Source organism: Muscardinus avellanarius (assembly GCF_963383645.1).
Source record: "Muscardinus avellanarius genome assembly, chromosome: 1".
NCBI lineage: Eukaryota > Metazoa > Chordata > Mammalia > Rodentia > Gliridae > Muscardinus > Muscardinus avellanarius.
This window is the reverse complement of record NC_137786.1, coordinates 9,274,519-9,295,761: the sequence shown is the minus strand read 5'-3', so window position 1 is coordinate 9,295,761 and position 21,243 is coordinate 9,274,519. Positions and strand designations below refer to the sequence as shown.

Below are 21,243 nucleotides of genomic sequence, written 5' to 3'. Positions count from 1 at the left end.
AAGAATGATACTGGGTTCTGATGAGAATTAGAAATCTATGTTGAAACCTTGTCAAGGAAAAACACATTCTGGTTAAAGTTCAAAAATTTGATTCTAAGCTTTGCAGTAAAAAGACCAAAATAAAATACTTAAACACTTCCTTCAGTATGTTACCATTTTGAGAACTAATAGATTTTACTTCCTGGGTATCTAAGATAGTCATGGAAAAGCAGTACATCCTCTATAGAAGTAAATTAAACTACTAAATGCAGAGCTGTCATTTTATCAAGGAACTTACTCACCAAAAAATTATTAATCTTTCAGTGGTACTGGAAAATTCTTCCCCAAGAGATGATTGGAAGAAAATAGGAACCAGATTCTAAAACAACCCCAAGGCTGAAGTCCTCAAGCCTCACAACTGTAGCTCCTCAAATGTTTTCTTTTCCAAACCACTTGATGTCAAGTTAGGGTAGAAAATGAAGAGGCTGAGGCTAATCTCAGCAATGGCACTTTGTCTTCCATAAATCTAGGCACTGGCTTGATGTTTGTGTCGACAAAGGTTTTCTTCAGTTGGTCTCCTGACCTCTCAGAGACAATTCTCAGACACTCATCATATGATATCTGTCCAAAAACAAAGGCACAGATGGGAACAGAAGCAAAAATCAATTGTGCAGAAGTAGAAATCGATGTACATGACAGTTACTAAACAAGAAGTGACTAAGTTATAGCTATTGCTGGGACAGGTCCCCAAGTCAGAGGAAAGCCACAGAGTTGTGTGAAAATTAAACATTTCCTCTAGACTTTGACTCTATTATAAAGACTCACCCTTAACATTTTATTTCAATACCTACACAAAGCCCACACCTGTAATCTCAGTACTTGGGAGGCTGAGATAGGAGAATCGCAGGTTTGTGACCAGTATCAGAAACATAACAAGACACCTAGAATCCTAGCGAGACCCTGTTTCAAATTTTTTTAAAAAAAGTGAAATAGCAAGACTTTCAGTAATCTAGTGAGACTGTTTCAAAATTTTAAAAGGGCTGAGGGTATAACTTGAAGATAGAATGCTCTGGGGTTCAATCCCCAGTACCAAAAAATAAATTAAAAAATCCTGCACAAATATTCTAGAGAAAAAAGGCAGAATGAGTTTGGAACTAGAAAATTCCATTAAGTTTAATATTAGTTTATATGCATTCTTCTTGCCTACCCACAGAGAGAGGATGAGGAATACCCAGCCACTGGCTATGGCTTCCATCTGCTAGAGAATTCATAACCAAAAACTTTTCATAACCTAAATTCATAAGCTAAACCTTTTATAATGTGGAGGTGGGTCACATGCTAATACCACAGAATCCTGTTTAGTTAACCACTTTGCAATTCTTAATGGATATTCTAGTGTTTTTCTTTGAGAATGTGTGGTATTGGATTATCTATTGTCCTGTGCTTTAGGGTCTCAGGCAAAACAGGCGATGTTGAGGATCACATTGACATGTGTCACCGTACCATATTAGTCATCTGCAAGTTGTCCATGGTTCTATGACTCTGTGTGCAGGTTTTATAAAAGCACCTTCTTTTCTTTTTTTGGTACTGCAGATGGGACCCAGGGGCATTCTAGCTACACCCCCAACCTTATTTATATTCTTTATTTTAAAACAGAGTCTCACTGAGTTGCAAAGGACCTCACTAAGTAGCTGAGTGTGGCCGCCAACCGTGATCCTCCTGTCTCAGCCTCCAGAATGCTGGGATTACAAGTGTGAGCCACCAAGCCCAGCTTAAAAGCACGGTCGTTTTTAAAATTTTTTATTGGTGCATTGTAGTCATACATCTTAATGAGATACGAGATGGTAGAGACAAAAGCATGTTCTTTTTTAATATATTTTTATTGGTGCATTGTAGTCAAACATCTTAATGGAATAAAAAACTTGTGGAGATATACATGCACACATTACCCAATTAGCCTTTATCCAATCTCCGTCCCATTCCCTCCCCCTCCCTTGTTCCCACGCTTGATTTAGTGATTGACTTTGATATATTTGTTTAAGTACATCATGTGATCTAAAGAGTTTCCATCGTCCCCCTTTCCATTCCCTGAGACAGGTCACCTTAACTGCTCCTCTTTCTTGAGAGAGCCCATGGTGGGTTCTTCTCCCGTGGCTTTGCTTCCACTGTCCATGGTCCTGGAGCATTTCGGCCTCCTTGGTTTTATTGAGCCAGCTTTACCTCCATCTCCCATCTATTTTCCATTAAACATTCAGAGTAAACATCTGAAAATCCAAATCTACCTTTGGCAGTCTCCTGATTAAAACTCTTCAGTAGCATCTAGTTTGTCTCTGGACGAAGCTCCACCCACCTCTCTAGGATCATCTCCTCCCATCCTCCCCTCACCAACTTTCTTCAACCTCCCTGGCCTTGCTCCTCACTCCTCCTCCATGGGCACAAAGCTGTGCTCACCCCAGGACTTTTGCATTGCCCACACACAGATCAGTGCCCCAGCCTCCCTTCCAAGCTGGATAATTCAGTCCTGATTTAGCTATTACTTCCTTTAGGAAGCCCCCTCCCACCAACTCTCTCCAACCTTTTAAGGCTAATAATAAGCCCTTATAATAACTTGGACTTGTCCTTCAAGGCTCTTATTGTCAATGACTATCTCTGAGACCTTTTGTGTGTGTGTGTGTTGGGGGGTACTGGGGGTAGAACCCAGGGGCTTTCTACCTCCAGGCTATATTCCCAGACCTATTTTCTTTATATTTTATTTGGAAACAGGGTCTCACTAAGTTGCTGAGAGCCTCACTAAGTAGCTGAGGCTGACTTCGAACCTGTGTGATCCTCTTGTCTCAGCCTCCCAAGCACAAGGATTACAAGCGTGCGCCACCACACCCAGCCTCTCTGGGACCATTTTGAAGTGCCCATCCCTCTTCTAGTTCTCAGGAGCTATGCCTGGCTCTTTCCCTAGTCCCACTAGTGAAGTGCTCAGTCCTACTATTTGTTGAATAAAAACACGAGTGCAGGCATCACAGGGAGTAGGCGTATCAGGGGGCACAGTCGATGTCTGCTTCTGTTTCCACTGTGTGGACCTTTGTGCAGTTACATTGGTTACAGAGACCTCAGATTCAGGACTCGGGGAGAGCTTTGAATATACCAACCACTTAGGAGCATATATGAAAATGACCTAACTTTTCCAGTGTCAAAGTGATGTGAGTACGAAAAGCCAGACATTTGGGTTTGTCAAGCTGAAGGCTGAATGTCCTTCAGTTTCTTCCCAAATTTAACTTTGCAGTTGGAACAAAAAGTGCATAAAAACCATCCAAGTCAGATCTTTGAGTTAAGGCTTCCAGGATGACGCAGGGAAGTGAGTGGACTGACTTGGTCTTCTTTCAGTCTTTCTGTCTTCCTCCACATTCTGTTGGAACCAGTTAAATCCTGGCAGTTAACAATGGCATTACTTTCCTCAGCTAAATTATAGACATTTCTTTCCAGGTTGTCAAATCTTCTTGGTGATATGGGTTCTTTAGAATTAGGCAATTGAATTAAATTGCATTCATAAAATGGTCTCACACAATATTTGCTTTTAAAAGATGGTGCTGTGAAGATCCTTCTACACACACACACACACACACACACACACACACACATATATATATATATATATATATATATATATATATATATATATGTATACTGTGCCTTTAAGTATCCAAATCAAGTTAATTAAATTCCATTAGAAGCAACAGAACTGCAGCTAATCGCAAAAGCAACTGGTATGTCAGGTAGTATTTATTTCTGCATTAAACTACAAATACTCCCTTTTGCCACTTAAAATTTAGTTTAAATATTTAACTCTAATGGTTTGTTGAATTGTTGATGAAATTAGCTTAAATGAATCTTTAGCAGTTTACCTTACAAATAGATGGAATTTTCTTTTATTATAGCAAATAGGAGCTAAAGCTTTCAATGGCATGCAAAACTTGGGTCTTCAATTACCTGGACTGTACATGGGTCCATTTTATCCATTTAATACTTTTTATTGAAGTAAGTAAAGAAGGCAGATGATGACTACACTAACTGGTAATATTTTCTTTCTCTGCTTAGTGTGATTCCAGCAATATGCTCATTCCACTTAGAAATGACAGGAAGTAGGGCATGGAGGAGCACAACTCTAATTCCAGTACTTAGACAAGCTGAGGCAGGAGAATCACAGGTTCAAGACCAGCCTCAGCAATTTACTGAGACTCTCAGTAACCTAGAGAAACCCTGTTTCAAAACAAGCAATGAGAAAATGAAAAAAAAAGAAAGGTCTGTGAGTATAGCTTGGAGATAGAATGCCTCTGGGGTCAACCCCATTACTCATTCCCCAAATAACTGGAAAACCTGTACAATTTTGGACAATGTATTTTTCACATGTAAGCAAAATGTCTTAGCTAGTTACCTTTTACAGAGAGTAGCAAAAATTTATGTTTTAACTTGCATTTGAAAAATAGGTCCCTCAAGAAGAAGCCTTGTTTGTGAATGTAAGTGACGAGGTATGAGTGCTAAGTGGATGAGCTGGGGTTGCTAAAAGCCCAACGGGTTTTCACTATACTTTTCTTTATATCTCAAGTCACTCAAAGAAAATTAGAATTGACAGGCTTTATGGGCTGTAGAGCCTTCAAGAACAGCTAAGGGGAAAAACTTGTGTTTGTTACTTTAGCACCAAATAGTTTGTGTATGCCCACTGAGAAATCCTTGTTTTGAGGCCAGCTAAATCTTACAAAATGGAGGAAATTCCAGAGCTGTTTAAACTTTGGGTTGAACAAGGCCTGTAACCACAACCGAGACAACAGTGCCCTATTATTTATGTTAGGTTTTAATTAATATCCCCAGTCAAAATAAACAGCTATTGTTTATTGTCAAAGTTACTCAAGCTTGTGTCTGAGCCAGAGACATTCTGCTTCCGTCAGATATCCCATCGCTGTGATGACAATACCTGACAAGCACAACTTAGAGGAGGAAAGGTTTAACTGGGTCAGGGTTTCAGCGTTCCGGTCCACAGGGCTGGCTCCAGAGCATAAATGGTGATGGAGGTGACAAGTGTGTAGAGAATCTTTTCTCTCTCAGAACATGAAGTACAGAAGCAGAGAGACAGAGGAGGAGCCTCTGGATATATGTAGTCCCCAAGACCACATCCCTAGTGGCCTGGCTCCTCCAGCAACACCCTACGAGCCTGTATTACCACCCAGCCAATAGATCCAAGAAAAGTATTAGTCCATCAATGGCTCTTACCCAGTGATGAGATTAGAGCCCTCGCTATTCAGTTATCTCCCCTCTGAACATTTTTGCATTGCCAATACATGAGCTTTTTCCAGGAGACCTTATATAATCCATAAGAGTTCCTTGTCATCAGAATAGAGGTATTGAGTCTAATTCCTAAGAACAGAAGATAAACCCACCAGAACTCATTTTGGAAATGAAATTGTAATTACGAATATCAACAGTTGACTTCCTGGGCGGTGGCAGTACCCATGTCACCTTCCCTCCTACTCAGCTGGGTTCTAAACACATCTTCCAGAAGCAGAAATCAGAGGCCTCAGAATAAGTAACTTAAAACCCCATTCCCTGTTAAATCCCCTGTCTTTAATGAGGATTTTGTGTACGGTCACTGATTCTCAAGTCCCCAAACCTTCATGTTAGCATCCCTTGGGATACTGGCTCTTTCTCACCAGCTGCTTTGTAGATGAAGCCACTGCCTGCCCTCGCCCTGCTTCTCTCTCCTATCAGGCAGCTTCCCTCGCCATCCCTGCTCTGATTCAGCAGGGTGGGGTGCACTCAGTGGCCCGTCTGGTAGTGACAGGATGGTCATTGGCTGTCAGCTCAGGTGGGAATCTCTACCCAATTCAACACACGTGGCTTCCATCCCAACACGCGACACTCTTTCCACCTGGTTTGTTGATGCGGTCCCCACGCTCTCAGGAAAGAGGCTCTGCTGCCACCATTCCCACCAGTCACTTTCCCCTGGCTACTTTAGGAGCAGCCCCTTCAGTCCAGTGGGTGTGTGCTGACAGGAGGTGTGCGTGGCTGTGCCCAACCCTGAAAGAAAATGGAGCAGATCTAATGGGAAGTGTGAAATGCTCTTTCTCCGTGTCCTTATTCCCCTGCTTCTCCTGGGAGTTTGTGTTTGGGGAAAACTGAGACTCGCTGTGGGCAAGAAAATGTGTTTTCTGAGCTGCAGGAAGCAAGATGAATAGAGACAGAGGGGTGGGGCCACAGGCTCTGGGAGATATGTTTGAAATCAGCACCAGTCCAGGGCCAGATGTGCAGATAGGATGGTCTTTCAAAGTTATTTTCAAGATTGGGTAAAGAGGAGGCAAACTCATTTGCTTCATGCTGAAATACGAGCAGTTGAGAGAAATTAGTACTTAAAATGAAGCAGGCAAGCTGAAGGATATCGCCCACCCTGTTTTTATACTATTTTACCTAAATGAACACTTCCTTTGACCCAGCTGCATGTCTGTCATAAAAGCCAGATATCGCAACACAGAAGAAGATTGCGATGAGGTTGCGCTAAGCTAAAATTGATTAAAAAAAAAAAACTATACGGTTCTGATCATCTTCACTCAAAATAAAATAAACCTAAAGAACTGCCAAGGCTAGCTATAAAAATCTATAAAATTAGCATTTCATTTTGCAATGATTAATTAATAATTAATTGATTATGGCAAAATTATTATTTTGCAAGAATACTTAGCATTTCATTTTGTAGGAATCATTTTGCAATAATGATAATTAATATCATCATCTTAAATCATTGAATTCAACTAGCCTTAATTAGGCTCCTCTGTGTTTAAAGTGCTATACTTAGTACCAGAGCTTCAGAAACAACCAGGCATGGTGGCTGGCACCAGTACTCGGGAGGCTGAGACAGGAGGATCACAGGTTTGCGGCCAGCCTCAGCTATTTAGTGAGGCCTCTGCAACTTAGTGAGACACTGTTTCAAAAGAAAGAATAAGCCGGGCGTGGTGGCGCACGCTTGTAATCCCCGCGCTTGGGAGGCAGAGACAGGAGGATCGCGCAGGTTCGAAGCCAGCTGCGCGCGCTGGCTTAGGAGACCCTGTTTCCAAATAAAAATGTAAAAATAGGTCTGGGAGTGTAGCCCGGAGGTAGAAGGGCTTCCAGGAACCCCAGTACCACCCAAAATAAAAAAAAAGAAAGAATAAAAAATGGAGCTGAGGGTGTAGTTCAGAGGTAGAATGCACCTGTTTGATCCCCATTAACCACACACACACACACACACACACACACACACACACACACACACACACAGAAAGAAGGCACTGTCCCTGCCTCGCAGCTGGGGAGACAGGAGAGCAGCCATCTGTAAAGTGTGATATGATGTAAAAGCACCTTGTTAGTGCTTTCAAAAAAGCTCTCCCAGTCTTTGAAGCAGTACACATTTATTTTTAATTTTTGTGGTCCTGGGGGTGGAACCCAGGGGTCTTCTACCTCCAAGCTATACCCCAGACCTATTTTTTTAATATTTTTTTTGAAAGCAGGATCTACTAAGTTGCTGAGAGCCTCACTATGTAGCTGAGGCTGGCTTTGAACCTGCGTGATCCTTCTGTCTCAGCCTCCCAAGTACTGGGATTACAAGCGTGCGCCACCACCCCTGGCACGCAGTATGCAATTAACTGTAGCGATTTGATGAATACGTGTTGTCTTGCAATTCTGTTCACGGGGCATAGAATTGGGCAGAACGGGTAAGATTCAACAGATTAAAAAAAAAAAAAAAGGGAAGGTGCCATCTAGGTCTCCAAACTTCCTGCCAAAAGGCAGTGTAGACATGTGGAGCTGAATCACATCATCAGAGAATGCTGGGAATGAAGAGTGATTGGGGCTGATGTGTGTAGCAATTCTGCCCCGAGGTTGTGACCTACTTTTGTTCTTGTGGAAGTCAACTCTGAGAATGCCTTATCTGACATTCCCAAATGATGTGAAGTAGGAGACTGAGGGCTTTTGAATAATTAGGACTTTAAAAATGTGTGTGTGTGTGTGTGTGTGTGTGTGTGTGTGTGTGTGTGTGTGTTCATATTAGCACTATCCTCCACCTATACAAAGAAACTCCAAGCCAGTAGGGTGCAATCATAATGATTCACTAGCATCCACAACTGGAGGTGAGGTGAGGTACAAAAATCCTCTCCCCAGAACAATTTAAACAACCCCAGGGGTGCAGCCCAGGGGTTACTATTTTTAAAACTCCCCAAGCTCATGAATCCCGGGACTCTTAATTCATGGGTAGGAGCTGAAGCAGAGTTTACTTACCGTGCATATTAGGAATGAGGAGCGTATTCCTTGCAAAGACCTAGGCCTACCTAACTGTGAGGATCCCCAGGGTAATACATCGAGTGAGAAGAACCTATTTCTGAGAGCAGTTTTGAGCCTTGACAAACACAGCAGCTCATTCTTTGCACAGTTGAATTGATTACGATGCGTGATTTCCAAAAATAAGAGGCTGTGGGGCAAATGTGTTATCCAGCTCAGTTTGAAAGCCACTCATCCAAACTCTGTTAGCCGAAGTCTCTCTAGTAATCACGTTCTGCTTGGAGATGTTTACTAGGTGTTCATGATTTTAAATGGAGAGTTACAAGTTTGGGGACTTCAAAATACTTAAGTTCTATAGGAACTAAATAGAGTGACCATTACCTAGACGAATCACCAAGACCAAATGGTTTTGAGGCTGCAGGGAAGGTCATGACCTTGGTTCCCATGCACTCTGAACCCTTGAAAACAGGAAGCGGTGGGATAGAGCCTAGCTTGGGGAAATAATAAATTTCATAAAGCAATACATCAGAAATGTTCACACAGAGGCTGAAGCTGGTAGAAGGGCAGGAAAAGGGTACGCTAAAGAAAATCAGATGACTCCTGGTAGCAATTTAAAGTTCATTGACTTTGAACTCCTCTTCTCTTTAGATTTCCATCTCTATCTTCTTGGAACAATTTAACAGCCTCCAGTTTTAAGTTTAATGTGTTAAAAAAATAAAAACCAATTTGAGGAACAGATATCATATCACATTTTGGACAGCTTAGCTGGGTCTTGAGCTGAAGGGCACAACTTGTGGGTTATTCTGCCAGAGGGCAGCCGAGCCGCAGACATTAAAAAAGTTCCTTATCATCAATATTGAGGATTAACAGTCCTTCCCTAGTTACTGTGGTTATTCTTCATTCTCCAGTTTTCTTCCCTGGGTTTTCTTATCTGACCCCTACTAGCCAGAGTGATAGTGCAAATGGAGACCCATGGTTAAGCACCCACTATAATAAAATTCACACACACACACACACACACACACACACACACACAATTTTCTGGCTGACAGTGAGTTAAAATTTTAACAAGAAAAAGCAGTGATCGCAGACGCAAATAATGATCAAAAAGATATGTGTTTGAGGGCTGCATATTTATGTAAACCATTTTCAAGCTTTCCCGAGTGAAAGAATAAGTTGCAGGTTGATTTCCAGCTGGCCAGATAACAAACATGTAGGTGGCTAGTGAGATAGAAGGAATGCTGGCTTAGCAATAACTTACCCAAAGAAAATATATCTTCATTTCCTTTCTAAGTTAGAAAACAAAACATTTTTTTTCAATTGAATGACCCAAAATTTCCTATAACAAAAGACATGGTGAGCCCTGAAATTTGACTTCAAGGTAACTAATTATACATCATAACCATGTTTGTAATGAGTATTGATTAATCTATACTCTGGGCAAAGCTGTATGTCATTCTCTAGCATCTAACTTAAATACTGGTTTCCGTTTTCCATGACATTTGGAAACATGTACCATCAGAACCAAAACTATAAAGTTCCCTCCAGGCCTTGTTGAATGCAGCAATATTGAAGTTCTACAGTAACGCCAGTGCAACTTTTACTGCATCAATGAATGACCGGGAGGAGGAACATGTCACCTCTTCTGTCTCCTCTTCCTGGGGCTCCCAGCTGTAGCTCATAAAACTACTCAAAACCCTTAATTGTGGCCCGGCATGGTGGCACATGCTTGTAGTCCTCAGTACTTGGGAGGATGAGACAGGAGGATCGTAGTTCAGCTACTTAGTGAGGCCCTCTGCAACTTAGTAAGACCTTCATTTGAAATAAATAATTAAAAATAGAGCTGGGGGCATAGCTCAGAGCTAGAATGCTCCTGTGTGCCAACCCAGTCCTACACACACACACACACACACTCACACACACACACACACACACACACACACAAACACACACACACATACCCTTAATTGGGTTTCCTCACACCCCTTTCCTTGAGGTCTTCCCCACCTCCACGCAGGGTTTCTGTGCCACTTGCATGTGATACCTTGCCATATATAAAGGGATCTGACCCAGGTAGCTCTTAGTATACTCTGTTCTCTTCATCCCAAGGGACCTGCTCACCCCATCATCCAGGGACAAGCTACCCTAAGGTCACATTTCTGTCACACGTTGGCATTTTCAGGACTGGAGATTATAAAGAATTGGAAAGCTTTCTTTGTGTCTGTGTGTCTTTAAGAGATCATTTGTAAGCAGTTTTGTAATTATATTCACTTCCCCAACATGGCAATACTCAAGTGGTTACAATCTAGCCCAAACATAGTGAAGTCTGAATGGCTGTAAAACTCTGGTCTTTAGTTACCTGCATATGAGATTCTGAGTGAGCCAGTGAGGTTGCACTAAGTTAAGCCCAGTCTACACTCATGCCTTTCCTTAGGTCTTGGAACATGTCAAGTATTACCCAATGCTTCTGTTGTAAGTTACCTTGCCTTATTTTAATGACATAAAGAAGCTCATCACTTATTTATGACCAGAGGAAATAAGGTCTGGGTTAAAGTTGCATCCTAACCACAACTTAGAACTACAAAACGTACCTTCTGAATTGCAAGTGAGACAAACAGAAAATGATCTGCTTTCCTTTGATCATACTTCAGATATTTGCTGTCAACAATGCATTCAATCCAAAATAATCGGATAAATTTTAAAGGATTTTTGCTTAATGTTTTCTCTTGTTACTTGCAAGCTAGAGAGAAAGTAGAAAATAAAAGAGACTTCAGGTAAATGGGGAAAGAGACCAGCAGAATAGTGGAAGGAGGTTGAGGAAGGGAGGTCGGGATGTAGGAGAGAGTTAATGAAGGCAACAGTCCAAGAAACGCAACGTTCATGTGTGAAGTTATCAATCCCCAGTTCAGTGTGTTCAGTACTGTGTACAGGAGGGAGTAGAGTGGGACCAGGCGGGAAACTCACCAAGTTCTACATGCAGGGATGTTTGTATTGCTTTGAACATCACTATGGTGTAAAATTACAGTCCAACAATAAAAATATTTAAAAATAACTTTTTAACCATTCTCATATATGAGCATTGAGTACATCCAGTTTTGAAATATTTCCCTTCCTGTACCTGCTGCACCTGCTTTTGGTAAGACTATTTCTCCCTGTCCTTGCTGCCACCCTTCAGGGGATCTATGAGAAACCCAGGGAATTCCAGTGGAGATACTTTCTCCTCTAACCAGGATCCCTGCCCGCAATCATGGCACCACAGGGTGCCACCTTCCCCTAAGGAGGCATTCCCACCTTAACACTCCTGGTTCTTCATTACCCCTTCCCACCAATTGCCTGAGCCACCAGGCCACCCCCCATTGCCTGGAATCATCCCTCAACAGCCCAGAACACAAGGGGACCACCTGCATAGTCCATCTTTCTCCCACCCGGCCTTCCCTTCCCATCTTTAACTCATGGATTATACTGTGTCCATCATCCGCCCTTTTGTTCACATCTTGCTCTAATGCTCAGTGATTCTGAGGACATCCCCTCCCAAGTAGCATCTCTTCCATTTCCCCTCCTCTCCCTCACCCATGACACCAGCCCTGGAGGTGGGGCAGGTACCCTCCTCACCCTTCATTGCTCTTTGGAGAACTTTCACTTCTCTCCTCCCTCAAGAAGGACATTCCAGCGATGGTAAAGTACCCCCTTTCCGACAGCCTCTGATCCTTGCAGAATCTCCAGTTCACTGGATGATCCCCATTCTCCTTCACACATTCATTCTCCTCTCTGCCCAGGGTAGATGTTGTAGACTGCAGTGACTTTCCCTTGTCCCTGTCCTCCGGGCTACTTGCTTCAGAATAGCTGGATGTGACTGGAGAAAAGAATACAACCATGGCAATTGGTAATCTCACTTCAGATTCATTGCCACGTGCCTGAAGTACTGTCCCAGCACCCTGGTACCCACCTTGGCCACCCAACTGCCTGACCACAGCCACCTGGCTCCCCATATACCTGCAGAACCACTCCACACTTTTCTTCTTTCTCTCTTCCCTTCCCCTCTCCTCTTCTGTCCTCTAAACTCCAACCCATCCTTACATTCAGTAGATAATCTCACTTCTCACTGTCCCTGATAAAACATGACAGAAGAGGAGAGATGGTCCTCACCTCCTGCCTTCACATCCCGCATGTCCTCACTGTGTCTGTGACTGGACAGCCCGTCTGGCTTCCTCCCGGTCCTGTGTCCAATGACCCCTTTGTTCACTGACTCCTGTCGGCCCCGCTTCCTCCTGGGATCTTTCCTTCTCTCTCGCACATCACCAATTTTCTTCTCCATGAGAAAAGTTGAGTCATCCCCAACAGCACACAAAATGCTGCAGTATCTTCCCCGGGATCTATTAAAGCACCTCCTGGCTCCACACTCTCTTCGGGCCCCATTTCTCTTGCTCCCCCTTACAGGAAGATTTTGCCAAAAGCTCTCAGAACTCCCTGGCTCTCCTTCACTAGCCCACATTACCTTTGGACCCTGCTTGAGCTAGGCATTTGCAACCTGGCCCACGAAAGTCCTTCTGCTTCATCACAGTGGCTTCCGTCTTTCGAGGACCAATGAGGGGCTTGGTCCTCCTTATGATTCAATTGGTCTTTATGTATCTGTTCTCCTAGTCTTGCCTCATATCACACCCACCTCCTTCTCCTAGCTCACACTCTTCCTCTCCAGTCCAGGGCTCACTCAGCTCTGTCTTCTGTTTCTTTTACTTGCATTCCCCCACATGACTTCCATCCATCTCTTACTTTGAATAATGTCTGTATGCTGAACTCCAAAGTGTTATCTCTAGCCCTGGCATTACTCCTGAGAGCTGGATTTGCAGTTTGGCTTCCTTCTCTCTCCTCTTTCATCTCTAGCACATGTCCCAAGGTAGTCTTGGTTTCCCTCCTAAACTGCTTCTCTCTCATTGTTCAATCTCAGTAACTGGCACCTTCGGTCTCCTGTGACTTAGACCAGAAGCCTTAGGCTTGATTTCTGTACCCTATCCTCAAAGCCAGGTCCTCAGCAAATCCTCCATCCTAGACACAAATCTTCTTCTACCACCAGTACCCAAGCCAGTCGGCGAGGCTTGTCCCTGTCTCCAGTGGCATTGCTGCCACTCTTCTATGCTCTCCAAGCTGCGCTCAGCATGCAGAAGGCGCTTGCCCTCCTAGTCCCCTTGCTCACTGCCCTCAGTCCCAGGGGCCTCTTGAACCACTCCTGCCCAGCACCTTTGCACCTGTTCTTCCCATGACTTGAAAGCATCACTCTGTCTGGCTGGCTCTGAGTCACTGCCCACATCCCTACTATGGGACATGTTAACTCCTCCGAGAACTTCCCTGACCACACTCCTCACTTTCTGCCTCTCTTCCCTAACTGCTTTATTTTCTCTCCCAAGTACTCATAAGTATGTCAAATATTAATAGTAACATACATTTTTTTTTATTGGGCATCAAAAACAGGGTCATTCTACCTCCAAGATGTGCTCCAACTCTATTTTACATTTTGTTTTGAAATAGGATCTCAGTAAGTTGCAGGGGCTGGCCTTGAACCTGTAATCCTCCTGTGTCAGCCTCCCAAGTACTGGCATTACAGGCATATGCCACCACATGCAGCCAATATCAGTGTCATTAACTTGCTTACTTTTTGACTTTGGGTGCTCTCTTGACTTTGAAAGGCTCAAGCTCCTTCTCTTTAGAAGAAAGGTATTATTAGCATCCAGCTCTTGGAATTGTGGGAAAATCCTGCTACCAATAAGTATCCAGTTAGTGCTAGGTGGTATTGTTTAAAATAATGTACTTCTAATCTGGGCTTCAGCCTACCAGTCAAGCAGAACAGGAATAATGAATATTAGATAAACAAAGAAACACAGATATGGAAATGAGTATGGACTTGGTTCTTCATTCATTTTCGTCTGTTAATATTGTCAGTGGTTCTTTTTAAGCATTGACTCCCTTAAAAGTCTAAGCATTATTCCAAGTGAGAAGCTACAAGAGCTGGAAGCAGTTGTCTTTGAGAATCAGGAGCAGAGTCGGTGCTTGCTTTACTTTGTTACACTGTCAGGGTGGTTTGAAGCATTGCTTTGATAGGAATATAATTGAATTTAAAAAGAAAGGCAGGAAGGCGGTAGTGCCAGGCTACCAGGGGCTCTCTGGGGCCGGGAGGACAGAACCATCAGCTGTTTTTTATTATTCTCTACGCTTTGTCATTTCTCTATATGCTTTATAAATTCACAAAAGATCAGTATGTGTTTATATAATTTTCAGAATTAAAAAATTGCATATGTGCTTTTCCCATATTAGCTTGATATTGGAAGGCCAATGCAGGCCTGGTAGAATGCATTGTGGATATACTCCAAATTGAAAAATGGGGTCCTTGGGGCTCTCCAAAGAATGTGGCCATCTAGAGCCGATACTTGGTAGCAGCTCGCTAAGGGCTTGAGATAGTTAAGGTATTATTGCTAACAGATTGGTCCCAAGAATAAAAGACTAAACACTTTGAGAAGATGGGGAGGCAGTTGGGTAGGGCTAGAGCCAGGTAAGCAAAGAATAGTCATTTTCATGTTCATCTGACTTTCTGAGCATTGCATTTGCATTCAATAAAAGCCCCTGGCCAAACCAAGTTTGCAAAGAGGCCATTTATTCCACATTGGAGAAAGAGAGCAAGCAGTAAAAACAGATGCTCCCAGCCAGGCTGTCTGGAGGAGGCAGAGGTGTGTGTGTTAATTCCCATTTGTCTTCTGTTAACCTTGAGGGTGGCCATGAGCTCTGTAATTTCTTTTGACATCTCATAGAAATGTTTTGCAAATTCAAATGCTTGGAACTTGAAAATGTCAGGAGGTGAAGAATCACTCTGCCTTCCCGGTGTAATCAGAGCACACTGTCTTTTGCAGGATGGATGGTCACAATATCACTTTGTAGCCTCATCTTCAACCATCGAGAGAGATCGGCAAAGGCCCTACTCCTCCTCCCGCACGCCCTCCATCTCCCCTGTGCGCGCGTCTCCCAACAACCGCTCAGGTAAGAGGCTGCCCAGGGCCAGCCTAGCCCTTGGTTTCCCCGGAGCAGAGAGCTGTCCTGATTCAAACTTTGGCTAGAAATATGCAAGAAAACTTTTTATTGTGCTGGTCACCTCGCGTTCTGCAAGCAGAGTCAGAGCACTTGTTTCTCTCTCTCTCTCTCTCTCTCTTTCTCTCTCTCTCTCTCTCTCTCCCTCCCTCGTTCCCTCCCTCCTTCTCTCTCCCTCTTCCCCTCTTCTCTCTCACAGGTTTAATATGCAAGAAATGCCCCACCATGAACCTGTGTTCAGTGGGGAGAGAGAATGAGCTAAACTGCCCAGAATTGGCACATTAGGGCTTTCCATGGGCAGTTTTTTGAAACTAAACATTTGAGCCACGATTTCTTTATTTTCATTGAAATAACAGAGTAAGGAAAATAAACCATGCTGTTCCTTCCTTTGGTGTGACATATATTTAGCATATGTCATTGAGGGTTTCATAATTATTTCACATCCAATCAGCTTTTTTTTTTTTTTTTGGTGGTACTGGGGTTCCTGGAAGCCCTTTTACCTCCAGGATACACTCCCACGGGCTACACTCCCAGACCTATTTTTTAACTTTTTTATTTGGAAACAGGGTCTCTTAAGCCAGCGTGGCTGGCTCCGAACCAGCACGATCCTCCTGTCTCCGCCTCCCAAGCGCGGGGATTACAAGCGTGCGCCTCCACGCCCAGCGCTCCAATCAGCTTTTTATTATTACCTACAAATCACTGATAAACTCTTAGAAACAACTGTAATTTGAAGTCATGTCATTTAATTTTCTAGTTTTGTCACACTTCTGCTGCTTAAGTTTTGGGCCTAGTTATCTTATTTATTTGTAAAAACACTCTTATTTTGCACTGTGCTGCAGTCATTTTAAGTGGTGCCCAAGATTAGAGGGAAAGATGAAAAGTACAATAGCAGCACCTCATGTAGTGAGGAAAGTGCCGTAGGTTTTATTGTTTACGGCGGAAAAGTGTAAGTTTTCAAAATTCTCTTTTGATTATTTCTGCATTTTGATTTTGTCCAGAGAACAAAGGATAGATAAAGACATCTGAGCACCCACTCATGCTCAACTATCTAGGCTTTTATTCACGACAACTTTCTCCTAACTCTTCCCTGTCCTCCCCTCACGAAGGAAATCACATTTTCCACAACAGTATCCCAGAGACATTGGGACTAAACTCTGCCTGGTAAACAAAGTGACCTCCCAGCTCCTGAGGGCAATTGTGGTCAAACTTTACAGCAGACTTTACTGTCAGGATAATGAAGAAAATCAGGAATGAATGGAGGGCTTTAGACTGAAATAAACCCCCCTTCTCCGGCTCCACAAAAGCCTGCCTGTTTAGGTGCTGTTGCTGCCTAGGAAATTTGGGCCAGCCCTAGATGAGAATCAGGAACCACCCTGGAATTGGGGACATGTCCTCCTGACTACGAAGCAGGGGAGGTGGCCTCTTTGAATTCTCATACCACCATTCTGGTAAACTGGGAGAGATAATGCGTGCTGAGTCTGGGAGCATCTGGAGAGGGTGCATCTTTTTAAAAGCTCTGCTAGCAACTACAGTGAACCAATCAATGTTAGAAAGAGGAAATGCTATAAAAGATCAGGTGGCGCTGGAATGTAGAAGCAGCCCTCTCTGGAAGCAGGCAGGCATGGAGACTTGCAGGTATTCAGCGAGTGTCTCACCTTGGTATTTCTTAGGCCAGGCACATCAGGACACCTAATAAACACTTGTTTGCATGATTTGATTTTTCCCAGCGCTTAATCCTGATTTACTGGAGACTCAAAGCAGCGCCACGTGTGAGGTCTCAGGAGATAATTACACACTTGACGTGGTTTAATGAACACCACCATCTGTGCAGTATTAGACTCTAATTTTAAACGCTTTGGTCAAAAGGCTCCAAAAGATTGTCCCTTCATGCTTGCATGGCAGTAACCCCTAAAAGACCAGCCTCTATGCAGGAAGACACAGAAGCAAAGGCACACAGGCACGAAAGGGACTTTTCTAAAAGTGAAGAGAGAAAACCAGACATGGATGGGGGGCTTCAGGCCGAGCAGGGTGAGCAGGAGAGAGAAGAGGGGTCAGAGGTAGAGGAGGAGGGCAAGACCCCAGCTGCTGATATTCTGAGAAGGGCAAAAGTAGACAAAGTATAGCCAAGTTAGGGGACTTGTTAGGGCCCCAGATGCTTTGGCAGGGGTTCCCTCTTAAGCTCCAGAACCCCAAGTATTAATATAATGCAATGTCCCCCGCACGTCCCCCAGACCTCCCATCTGGTGCAGAGATGGCTGGTGCTCCAGGCTTGTCCCGTCTTCTCACCCTGCCAGCCTCTCCTCCTCTGTCAAAGTGCTGGAGCATCTTCTCTTCCATCTATGTAAGCTCATGGCGTGGCAGGGTGGTGCAGCAGCAGGTCACATCACTGCAATTCCAGGCGTATGCAGAAGCAATGAGGGTACCGCCGGCCATTGTAGCTGGTGTGGTTTTCTTCCCTACTGCCCACTGGATTTATACCCAGCCCAAGTAGTTCTGGGCGGGGCTCAAGCATAAGTGTTTCATAGCAAGTCTAGGTAATTAACTGCAGTATACACAACCAGGATTGGAGATCTTGAAGGATTTCAGGAACTGAGTAATGAGTCTTGAATTTATTTCAGCTGGTTTGGGATATGGGTTGAGGGTATTGGATGCCGGGCAAACACTTCCTTGGTTTACTGCGCCAGCATTTGGCTGTGACTTCTGGCGAGCACCTGTGCCCCTCATTCTAGTTTATTTACACATCCATTGTTTCTGTGTCTGGGAGCTCCCCGGGTTCGGGAAGTGCACTTGTGTTCTGGTTCACATCTCTGCCTCCGCTGTGGCTAGCACAGGGACTTATACCTGCAGCATATGGACAGAAACAGGACACAAGTGGGCCCACCCTGCACAGAGTGTGAATGATATGCCAAAAGGTAAACTGGGGTTGAGCTGGGGTTTGGATATTTTATCATTTTTACATAAAGGCAGCTTTGTGCTAAAAAAAAAAAAAAAAAGCAGAGTTCACAAAGAAGTCCTGGCCTTAATCATCACCAGGTATGTTTATAGCAGGTATGTTTATAGGTATGTGTATACTGAGGTCCCTCCACTGAAAATGTGGACTCAAAACTTCCCTCAATTCTCAGGTGAGTCTTTGAGTTAAGAAACATGACGGAGAGTACCCTGGGGTGCAGGAAGCTGGGAGAAGCTTTGACACAGAGCACCATGGCTGAACTCTTGTCGAGCTGGAGACAACCCAGGATGGCCCATGGGTGGGTGCAGGCCATGCCCCCATCCCGAGAACACCCTGCTATTGCCCACTTCTTCCCACACCTCTGCACTGGCAGGATTGTTGACTTGCTACCAATCCATTCCCTCTCCCTAGAAAAAATAAACTTCTTTTTAGGTTCAAGTTTTTGCCTTCAAGGTCAACTTTTCCTCTGCTTCTGGTAGCAGTTTGTTGGAAAACCGTGCACTTCCCCAGCAGGAGATTATAACCCACCTCTTCAGAAATGAGGATGCAGCCAGGCTTGGTGGCTCACACTTGTAATCCCGGCATCGGGAGGCTGAGATAGGAGGATCACAGTTTGTGGACAGCCTCAGCTAGTTAATGAGACCTTCTGCAACTTAGTGAGACCTTGTTTCAAAATAAAGAATAAAAAAGCAGGGCTGGGGGTGTAGCTCAGAGGTAGAATGCCCCTGAGTTCCATCCCCAATAACGCAAAAGAAAGAAGAGAGAGAGAGAGAGAGAGAGAGAGAGAGAGAAGAGAGAAGAGAGAGAGGGAAAGAAAGAGAAAGAGGCAGCAAGTGGCTGACACAGAAGTTGCATAGGAGAGATTGTTGGGGTGATCACCTGGAGACCCAGGGCAAGGATGCCCCAGTAGGAGGGGCGCTCTCTGTTCGGTGGCAGAACAGCTTGGCGTGCTCGGGTATTTCAGCCCCACAAATTGTCCTATGTGAACAGTTGTTTCCTCTGCCTCCCTTTGGGGGCATCTTCTGAACAACTCAATGTTTAATAAATCTTCAACATCAATACAAGTTGGGTATCCCTTATTCAGAATGCTCAAGACTAGAGTGAGTGTTTTAGATTATTAATTTTTTGAAATAGTTACAGATAAATAATGAGACATTTTGGAGATAAGACCCAAGTCTAAAAACATGAAATTAATTTGTGTTTCATATACACATATCTGTGTATACCTATACGCCCACACTGGTTTCTTCTGCACTCAGCCTGAAGATAATTTACATTATATCTTAAATTAATTTTGAAGCTGGGTGTGGTGGTGCACACTTGTAATCCCAATAGTTGGGAGGCTGAGATAGGAAGATCTGGGTTCTCGGATGGCCTCAGCTATTTTTGAGGCCCTCTGCAACTTAGTGAAATAAAGAATAAAAAAATTGGGCTGAGGATATAGCTCAGTGGTAGAATGCTCCAGGTTCAATCCCCGGTACCACAAAAAAATTAATTTTGTGTGTTTTGACTGAAGCACATCACATGAAGTCAGATGTTGAATTTTCCACCTTTGGCATCATGTTAATGCTGAAAGGTTTCGGATTTTGGATTTTCAGGTTAGGGATACTCAAGCTGCAACAGATCCTCCGAAGCACACATTATTTAAAAAGGAAGGGAGGGAGGAAGGGAAAGAGGAAGAAAACAAGACCAATGTCACTCTTCAAACTGCCATATACATCCTGGCTGATCATGGATTTCTAAGTCTACACATACATATTGACATAAGACCATATGTATTTTTATGATCTTAACTGTTTGAATAAAAAGGTTTATATGCTATGGAGAAAGAGGAAGATCATCCTTCTCATTTCTTTATCTAGCAAGTGCCCCAGCTTCACCTCGGGAAATGATCAGCCTCAAAGAAAGGAAAACAGACTATGAGTCCACAGGCAGCAATGCCACTTACCACGGAACTAAAGGCGAACACACTTCTAGGAAAGACACCATGACAGGTGAGTGCAGCCCAAGCTTCTGCCTCGGGGCAGGTGACTTGCTTGGGACGGGCAGAGCGGGGCTCTCTGGCTGCAGACTGTGTTTTGTAGCTCAGGAGGACTGGGTAGCTGCTGAGTCACTAGAGTTCATGATAGCCAGGATTCCCAGGAACTGGAAATGAAGTGATTTAACTAGATTTATATTTTTAAAAAATGAGCATCTTAGTCCTGAAAAAGAACTAAGAGGAAATGGTCTCTGTGCACATTTCATATCGGTGTCTCCTTCTCACTTGCCCAGCTCAGAATATCCCCCAAATTAGAGGAGGGAATTAACATGGCTTTCTTCTTTATTAGCATAACTCATAATGGAAGAGATTCCAAGATGGTGGGTGCAGGAGAGGTAGGCTTCGCCCATTAGAGATAAAGGGGAAGGGAAGGGTGATGGGAACAGAGGAGAGGGAGAGTCTTAAGCGAATCCCATGGAACTCCTGTTGAGACAGTTTCTCCTCTTGTCATGATACTAATCTCTTCCCATAGCAGACTCTATAACACTTTATTAGACCTGGTGACTGCAATTTCTGTAGGGGGCATTGATCCTTTATGCCCTTCATCCTTCACAGTCTGTTATATCCATCATCCCCCCTTTCTCATCATCTGAGCCTCTCTCAGAAGGTCAAAACTGGTGGTGCACCTGGGGTCTGTTGAATACCTCTCCCAGCATGCCTTGCCTATCCTAAACAGTAACCAGGTTTGATCTTAACTCACCTTCGATCTGTATAGTTCCCCTCATGGGATTCACAGCCTTCTCTGGAGTTTCCATATACCTCCCACCTCATGGCATCTCCTCCAAGAAGCAGGATTCAGGGATGTTGCTGTAGAAGGGCTGGTACTAAAAAACAGACCTTCCAGGGTCATCAGGCTTTACTGGGATCCACATGCTTCTTTACCACATGGACATGGAGATGAGTCCCTCCTTGA

General features: G+C 43.8%; 1 protein-coding gene across 4 annotated transcripts in view; it reads left to right on the top strand.

Moving 5' to 3' along the window:
• The window catches only part of CTNND2 (catenin delta 2), a gene marked incomplete at both ends in the record, with an annotated part of 995,918 nt that overhangs the window by 959,405 nt on the left and 15,270 nt on the right, over nt 1-21,243 (top strand). For all 4 annotated transcript variants that reach the window (XM_080715500.1, XM_080715499.1, XM_080715502.1 and 1 more), the window contains 2 exons: nt 15,168-15,294; nt 20,155-20,286. In XM_080715500.1, coding sequence (XP_080571626.1) covers nt 15,168-15,294; nt 20,155-20,286 — 259 coding nt within the window. The remainder of the gene's footprint in view (nt 1-15,167; nt 15,295-20,154; nt 20,287-21,243) is intronic.